At 36.0% G+C, this 9,572-nt stretch overlaps 1 protein-coding gene across 1 annotated transcript; it reads right to left on the reverse strand.

The window, feature by feature from the left end:
* Window positions 1–2,202: 2,202 nt before the first annotated feature.
* On the reverse strand, window positions 2,203–4,668 carry LOC107683892 (3-oxo-5-alpha-steroid 4-dehydrogenase 2-like). Its single transcript, XM_016479959.1, has 5 exons — window positions 4,377–4,668; window positions 3,632–3,795; window positions 2,714–2,815; window positions 2,427–2,577; window positions 2,203–2,269 (listed from the first exon to the last, which is right to left on the reverse strand). The coding sequence occupies exons 1-5, from the start codon at window positions 4,649–4,651 to the stop codon at window positions 2,203–2,205; spliced, it is 759 nt and encodes a 252-aa protein (XP_016335445.1). The 5' UTR covers window positions 4,652–4,668.
* Between the last annotated feature and the right edge of the window lie 4,904 nt (window positions 4,669–9,572).

The following is a 9,572-nucleotide window of genomic DNA, read 5'->3' on the forward strand; positions in this document are numbered from 1 at the left end:
AGACAATAACTTTATTATTTATACACATCATTTATACATATTTATATCCCAGCTAACAATTTTTGGTTCCCAGAACATTCTGGGAACGTTAGTTTTTGTTTCCCGGAACGTTCCTAAGAACGTTTCCTGTTGGTTAGCCAGGAAAGTTTTCTTAACGTAAATAGAACGTTCCCTTTAGGTTAGGGGAACGTTCCGGGAACGTTCCCAGAACGTTCTCCTAACCTCTTTACTCCGATACCGCTGCTGATACGTCAGTAATCATCCAGCACCCCCGCGTCTCGTAGAGTAAGCGGCATGGAAGACGGACGGATATGGACCTCAATAATCAATACTACAGTACAAACCATGTCTTGTTTTAAACTATTGTGCAGTAAAGAAAGATACAAACAAACCCAGTGTTTATTATATGCTTTTCAGACTACACTTAACCTTGGCTTAATTTCAGCTATAAAGTTGTAAATACATTATCATTATAATGCGATTTGACAACTTTGATGTCTACACTTTATTAAAAGCTTATTTAATTTAATTTTAATTTATGCATTTAGCAGATGCTTTTATCCAAAGCGACTTACAGTGCATTCAGGCTAAAAAAATAACCTACAGGACACGTTCCCTTGAGGTTATAAAAATTTAATCTAAAAATAACCTACAAGGAACGTTCCGGGAACGTTCCCTTTAAGTTATAAAAATAAAATAAAAAATAACCTACAGGGAACGTTCTGGGAAGGTTCTCTTTAGGTTATAAAATTAAACCTAAAAATAACCTGCAGGGAACGTTCCTAGAATGTTCTTATTTGGTTCCCAACAAAATAACCAAATGGGAACGTTAGAGGAACGTTCTGTGTTTGTTGGGGTAAGCAGCAGGTGCACTTTTTGACCACAAAATACGGCACTACCATTTTTTTTTTAGAGATGCACCGATTGACCGGCCAGTGATCGCAATCGGCCGATTTTTCGTCAATCTCACGTCTTGGCGACCTAAAAATAACCTACAGGGAAAGTTCTTATTTGGTTCCCAAAAAAAAATAACCAAATGGGAACGTTAGGGGAATGTTCTGTGTTTGTTGGGATGTTTTCATTCACTTAGAGTTGTGTTAAACACTGCAGGAAAGGTAATTTTCAAAAATCCATAATAGGGGCACTTTAATAAAACACAATCTAATAGGTAGAAGATTACATTTAATGTTAGCTTCCGGTTTTTGCTGTATCCCTTCTAGCCACAACCGTCTCGGGCTTTATGATGGATTCAGTCCGATTCTTGACTCAGACAAGTTTTATGAACCGGTTCAACTGATTCAAATCAAAAGAACGATCCGTTCACAAATCGGACAACTCTCGTAAGTAGATAGTAGCCTAAAACAAAACGGTTTTTATCATCATAGGTAATTTAGGAGTTTGTCACAAATGTGTCCACAATGGAGGGCTAAGGAGTGAGGTTTGTCTTTGCACACTGTATGAATTCTTTCAAATGTTTTAGCCTTTTATGATGCCATAGACGGCAATGGTATAGCTCTTTCTGCTTGTCTACAGCTTTTCATAGTACACTTTCTGATGGCACTGGCTTTTTTCCACTAATTACGCTTCTACAGAGAGTCTACTGACACAGTTTTATTCCTTATGAAATACAGATAATCATAATAGTCAATGAACTATGTTCAGTTATGCATGTGATGGAATAAGAATCAGATAAGTGATATCTTTTTCTTCCTATTCTTCTTCCCTTGATGAAAAAGATCTTAAAACAACTTTTAAGATTAAAATCAAAAAAATAAAAACATTATTTCACTATTCTATTTATTGTAAATATTTTTTAACTTTAAATATGAAGTGCAATACTGGATTGTTAGCATCACCAAAATTTAATAGCAAATTTATGATTAGGCTATTTTTCAGGTTTACCAAACACACTGTCCATCACTGTCCAACAAACAGATAATCCCAACCCCAAACTCAGTCAACCCTGTTGTGACAAACTAGTTAAGATGCTCATGTTGTAATAGTCACACATTGTTTACACTTTTTGGACAAATCAGCCTACTTACAGTTTTCTCTGCATATTAAGCTGCAATAGGAGAAAGTATTTTAAAAATTGCACACAGTTACACACAAATATACTAACAACTGCAATAACATACTGTACAAATGATATGATTTCTTTCCTTCTGTCAGAACAAAACTCCATTTATTTGTAATGGCTCTTCAGAAGATGAAGGGTATGAGAGATCTTCTTGATCTGGGAAAATCTTTGAACTTCTCATTATAGAACCTGGAACACATTAGAGAAACCACATGTATTTTTCAGTGCGTTGCATCACTGCGTTGTACTCTCAAAACCATGTTTATTGAATCAATGGTATACCAGATGAAAACTTCTGTAATTTTTAAATGTATAAGTAATATTAATTTTACAAGGTAAAGTTTACCTGTGATGGTGATAGGCTCTTGGGCCTATGAAGCAAATTGTAAAAAAAGCGAAAGCAAATGTGGGTAAAGACCAGGTAGCAACAGCGTAGCCCAGCCACTCTACAATCTCCCCAAAGAAATTTGCTCCAGACACATACTCAAACAAACCGCCTGCAGTTAAAACAAACACATAAATCAGCTTAGCATTTATTCAGTGCAGCTAATTGCAGTTTGCTTACGGAGACTGAGATAAAGACAATAAATGATGAGTGTTGCTAACATTAAAAAGACCCTGAAATATTTGTACCTCTCGGGATTTTATAGGAAATTTCTCCAGGTTTTCTCAGGCTGCGGAGAATGTGGTCACTGTGAATATTTATTCCCATTCCTATGAAAAATATGATCAGACCTAGAAAAATAAAGATACATATATAAAAAAGTGATTATATAAACATGTGACTTATTATAAACATTATCCAGCAAATCCTCTAAAGAAATTTGCTCTAATAATAAGCTCTAATACTTTATTCATTTTTAAGAACTGTTCTCTGCAAGGTTCTTAAAGGAACCACAAATGGTTCTTCTATGACATTGCTGCTAAAACCCACTTTTGGAACCTTTATTTTGGGATTTACATAATATTTTTTTAATTACATACATTCTAAAATATAATAGAAAGGTTGAGCAAAATTCTGAATTTAAGAATGATCTCCTTTTCAATTCACATGTTGGAATTTGAAATGAACTGGTCAACAAATTTTAAGAATTTCATTAGCCCAACAAAAGCTTTGTAACAAATAAATAATTTTATTAATAATTACATATACTTTTGAGTATTTAAGCAGCATATTTATTCCCTATATAATACATTTTATCCCAGTTTGATTCAATATATTTCTCTTTGATGGTAGAAAAAATTTCAATATTGTTATAAGAATGAATACAGCCGTACAAACAGATTTACATTTTTCATACAGCAACATCACAGTTTTCGGATTACTTTATAAAAATAAGCAGTTGTAATTCATACTAAAAATATGAATATATTTGTTCATATCCTATATGAGTTTCTTTGACTGTACCTTCCAATTATTCATACTTTCTTAAAAACAAATTCAACTGACAATTGTGCATCCTGTTTGCCACCTCATTTCAAATGCTCAATTCAATTTTGAAAAGCACACAACCCTGTATTATAGCAATTCTTTCAGTAAACAAGTTTTACCGGCTAGTAGACAGGCATCGGAAAACCACATGTTGTGAAATGTAGCACAGTGCAGCAGATAGTGTGCCTGCAGGAAGCCATTAATAGAGCAAAACACAATCCCTGACAGCATGATGTTAAGCGGATACGGCCGCCCTTTGGTCAGCAGGGAGTAGATGCAGCTCCTGCAAACCAGAGTGTTGATACATATCAAATACCATCTTTTGGTCATCTGCTCACAGTACATTACACTTCCACTGTTATTATGTCTTTGTAATTCAACACCTGTTCCCAAACCTGTCGTGTTTCGTCCAGATCATGCTTCCGTTGAATTATTCAAACATTTCTCACTTTATTCATCTGCTTCTGTTTTGGCCCAGTTATGTGTAATTACTCAAATGAAACATGAATACATTTCTGCTGTTACGTTTGTGCAGCCTTGATTAATTGTCAGCACAGCAGGATTGTCTAAAGAAGCAAAAGAACATTCCACCCAGTTCCCTTTTGTCTTCAGATTAAGGGTATTTTTTCCTCATTTGTTCTGGGTGAGCTAGATTATACATCAGGTTTGTGAAATGGCGTAACTGAAGTAAATGGAAGCAAAAAAGCTGTGACCGCATGCCAGTGTCATTGTACAGTTGCTATGATCCATTTTCTCTGGCCTATCTGGATTTTATACTAATGATCTTTCATCTTTCAAGATGTTAAATTACCTAGTATTAAATTACCTGATCTCCCACATTGCCCCATCGTTCACATGACTTACCTTTGGAAGTAGTGCAGGCAGAAGGTCCAGAGCATCAGGTGTCTCCCGGTGCCATTGTTTCCATCCGTGGTCAGCATCAAAAGCAGGGGAACCAGCAGAGCAGGAAGCTCCTGGAGGAACCAGGCTAGCCTTGCGGGCACCATCATGGAGCTGCCCGAGGTGTCCACGTAGCGGCCGTAGGCAGCATGAGACTTCATGAGACATATAAAGTGCATCACCCCAACCAGGATCATCGCCAAGCTCAGGCCCCACACGAGGAGCTCCTGGCACTGCATGGAGGTTGACGTTCTGTCCGGTTCCAGACCAGGTTTGAGTCTAATGCTGTATCTCCCCTCTCAACCCCTCACCAGAATTCTGCAAACACAGTGCCTCAGAGCAGCTCCTCCCCAAAAGCAGAGGGAGAGCCGAATCCTGACCATGCTACAGCATGCACCCTGCTGAAATGTGAGAATGCCTTTTTCAAAGAGATTTCCCTTTTAACATATTGAGAGAGATTTTTTTCCACTAATGCACTGGTGGGGAGCATCAGCATTCATGTGACAAATTGGTGGGTAGCATCAGCTTTCATGTGACAAACACAAGCTTGTCTGTTTTTTGTGCATCTCGGTGAGTCCTGGCTGTTTTTGCCACCAGAAAGAACCATGTTGATATTTACCTGCCACACACCTGGTTCTGTGAATTTATGTTCGGAAAGATGAACAGGGAAATTAGTTTCTCAGTATGTTAAAAGAGCAATAATCCAGTCTGTCTTTCTTTTATCAACCTGTTTACACAAATCGAAGCATGAAAAAACTAATTCTTTTGAGTATCGTCATATTTCCAGAAGGCAAATGGGCGTTTTTTGGGCTTGTTTTGGCATATATACATATATATATATATATATATATATATATATATTGATACTTTTCAAAAGGAAATCTCTCAGACTGTAAAAATAAAAAGATACTTCAGGCAACATTTGGGTTTCCTTACATTTCCACACTGGCAGAACCATTTGGGGAACCTTTAGGCACCTTGTGAAGGTTCCTCAAATGTGCACTAAAGTAACTTCACAGTTAAATACTTGTAATTATAATATTATTTAATATTAATATTGAGATAACAGTACTTCAATATTCTGAAGATTATTTAAATCTTTTAAAAATATATTTAATAATTAAAAAACATACTTTTTATGTGTACTTATGTGTTCTGTCTTGTGAGTTTCTCAGAGAAAGACCCTTTTTGAAAGAGGTTCAACATGAGGTTTCTTCAGTGTAATGATAATGAACCCCCAAAATCTTTTATTTTTACAGTGAAAAGTCAGGTTTATTTCCCTAAACACTTTGGCATACTCATTAGACAAGTTCAGACAATTTACACACTGCGGAAAAAGTATTACCAGATCATACATCCCTAAGGGTTATTGATGAATTCAGCTGACTTTCAGAAAAGCATGTGTCTACCTCTATAGCTTGCAACAGGCTGTTTCCTGTAATTAATGGAGCACCCGCTGAGAATTCTGATGAATGCAGTGCATAGAGAACTACATCAAACAGCAGGAAGTATTTCCCCTTGCACCATTTATTCATATTACCAATAACCTTTCAGTGTTTATGTCCTCGGTAAAAAGCAATCACTCAATAAAAGTCACTTAAAACAACAGGGTGCTCAAGAAATCCAAGTCTTCAAATTATGTTTCCAAGGAAACGCTTAAAAGAATACAATTTTACAGCCTGACTACTGATAAATTTATCTATAAAAATAACCCTCTAGTATTATTTTAATTTAAAAAATCAACAGTGAACATTAAGCTACTTAATTTTGATTGACGTTGACTTCTAAAAGCATATGTCCCTGCTCTGCAGAAATTGAAACCAAGTTGCCAATAAAAAATTAGACCAGTATTTGAATTTCAAAACAGATTAACCCAATTAACAAGTTTTCCATTTTGTTTGAGAACATGTAAGATGGAGACTTAACACTGAAGTCATTTCTGGAGATGAAACTTGCGGTCACCACAGCTGACACCTGTGTCCAAATCAAACCACCAAATGTTCACTTCACTCTAATGTGTTCAGTGCAACCTGAAATGGCTCATGAGATTTGAAATGTCAATGCTGCTAAACTTAAGAACAGATTGATGAAGTGATATTTGCTGAGCTGGACCTATTAATGAGAACCACCGTCTCTTGTTCCCTGTCTTTAAAAAACGGGAATATGTTCAAGTTCTAATACAGAATAAATTCTAGTCACAAATCAAATGTCAAAGAATGGTCAAAGAAAAGGAAAAATAATTAGAAATCAAACTCTAAACTAATAGAAAAAGTAAAAAACACAACACATCAGAATAGCTGTTTGCCCTGTAGAGCTTTTACTTCTAACACCTGAAAAAATAAATGGCAGATAAAACAAGTTTTAATTTCCTCAGCCCCTGCTTCAGTCAAAATCTACATCCTCGGTTACTAAAAATAAGGAGCCTGGGATTGTTTTATGACCTTTGATATCTAAAACAGTCAACAGCTATCTAAAGAAATAAACCAAGAATAAACAGGAAGTTCTCATCCCGCAGGAATTTTGCTGCATAGCACACAAAATTAAAAGGTAAACTGGTCTGCCATGCAGATGCACTGCATCCTCTTCCCATTTAGAATACACGCACGATAATGTGACCATTGCATGAGGCTGGCAAAGCAGTGCGTGACAGGTGTTTTCAATATAAAAGTACGTCTTCAAAAGCATTTCATGTGTCCCCTTTTATTAATTTAAGCCTTCACACTGCCATTCAAAAGTTTGGGGTTGGTAAGATTTTTACGTTTTTGAAAGAAGTCTCTAATGCTCACCAAGACTGCATTTTACAAGTTAATACAGGTAAAAACAGTAATATTGTGAAATATTATTGCAATTTCAAATAACGGTTTTCTATTTGAATATATATGTAATGTACTTTATTCATGTGATGGCAAAGCTGAATTTTCAGCATCATTACTCCAGTCTTCAGTGTCTCCGATATCATTCTAATATGCTGATTTGCTGCTCAAGAAACAATTATTATTATCAGTGTTGAAAACAGTTGTGCTGCTTAATATTTCTGTACAAACTGTGACAATTTATTTCAGGATTCTTTCAAAAGAACAATTTTTTTTTAATCCGTTTTAACTTTATAAATGTCTTTACTGTTGCTTTTGATCAAATGATTTTTTTTTTTTTTTAAGTCATTATGATCTACAATTACTTGTCAAGACTAGTTAAGAATGATTACATTTGCAGATATGTTGGCAAAAAAAAAAAAAGTAATACAAAATTCCAATTGTAGCCATAGTATGTTAATATCCTCATGACTGTAAAACACGTTGATTGCTTTTACTGCTCACAAATCCGTTCAACTTACACATTTAGTTCATTTCACTTACTGCAGAATTGGAATGTGGTTTAAACTCACACATCCATGATTCTACTATCCTTCATTTAGAAAGGAATGGCAGAAAGACTGTATCTTAAGCACATGACTCGTGTTTTAATATATGGCATCTTAAATGAATCTTGACCAACTCTGACTCCAATAACTCACAAACTGCTCGTACTCATGTCACAAACACAGAAAGGAATCGCAAACAATAAGACAAGTAAAAGAAACACCACAGCATAGTAACTTTTGTCATTACACTTTATTGTTTCTTTGCAACATCAGCCATGACCCTTGTCATATCTGGCGAGAATTCTGTAATGCTTCAATGTAACCTGAGATTCAAAAATGACTCCACTGAGGAGCGCTTCAATTAATTTCCACATAGGTTTGACAATGTGAGAACTGTTCATTTTTACGCAATAATAGTTCGAATAATAATAAACAGTGCTAACATAAAAAAAAATTTGAAACAATCCTAACAGTACAAGAACAGGTGTTGTGCTGGGTTAAGCTGATGAATCTCTTCCCCTACTTTGAAAACAGTAAGAACTAATTCGACTGATTCAAGACAATCAAGTCCTTTTAGTGGGTAAATGATGGGTGGAAAGCACAGGACCAAAAGGAAAAAAAAGAATAAAACATGTTTAACACTGACCCAAGGCACAACTGCATGGTATGACATGCTTTGTCTGTTTTCTGTTTGAGGATCTGGTTTGAGACATTCAAACCTTGATGGGGATGTAGAGGAGCCTTGCCGTTTTCCTTCCAATGGTCACCCAGGAAAAATCTTGCTGCATTGTGCTCTTTGGGAAGCCTGGAGTAGATGGAATAAAGAGGAAAGCCAGACAAAATGCCTACGCCGTTCAGAAAATCCACCTCTGGCGGTTCCTTGATACGGGTGTGCATAAATAACTACTACTCGGATGTTAAACATGGCTGCTAACTTGCATGTGAAAATAAAATTGTTTCAGAATAACCTAAATAAATTGAGGGTTGATGGGACAGAACGGACATTTTGAGGCAGACTGAAAGGGGCCCACCTGTACTGCACTTCCTGTAGACTTCAAACACTAATATATGCTTCCACAGAGTTTGAGATAATATGTCAAATGCATCGTAAAACTAGAAAGCTAAATAATGGTAATCACAAAGAGAAAATAAACACAACAGAATATAAAAATCAGAAGAAAAAAAAAACTTTAATTTGACTACAATAAAAGATTAGATGAAAGAAAAACTATTTTTTGGTATATCCAGAACAGTGGAGGGTTAGTGAGTATTGTGTAGCCCTTTAAAAACTACAACAGGACCAACGTGGTAGCGATTACTACAATTCTCAGGGTGTACATGAACATAGCATGTTGCAGTCTGTCAACTTCCTTTTTCTCATTATTTATCAATAGGTGAGACATTATGTAGATTACATATGCAGACTTGCAAAGAGTGCAATGTCAATGGTTTTATTTCTTTTATTTAAACTTTAAATGTGTCTCGCTTTTAAATTACACAAGGGCTCTTCAGATACCTAACATCCTAGGAGGGTCAAAAGCAGATTTTGCCTCATTAAGACCCCCCCAACCAAAAACACAATCAAAAATCTGACCTTGCAACACCCAAAAAACTGCGACTGTACTTCAAGCTATAGCATCATCCAAGTTGCCTCACGTGGAAAACGGGGTACAGGGAAAGCTGTAGGAAGAGGAGGTTAGTATCTAACGTTAAATCTGGATTCGGGGTATGTATGAAGATTCCCAGCTGCGACAAACTTTGTATGTCCTTCCTATAGAAGAGGCGGGGGAGGATGGGGA

Source organism: Sinocyclocheilus anshuiensis, unplaced genomic scaffold (assembly GCF_001515605.1).
Source record: "Sinocyclocheilus anshuiensis isolate Anshui unplaced genomic scaffold, SAMN03320099.WGS_v1.1 scaffold413, whole genome shotgun sequence".
NCBI lineage: Eukaryota > Metazoa > Chordata > Actinopteri > Cypriniformes > Cyprinidae > Sinocyclocheilus > Sinocyclocheilus anshuiensis.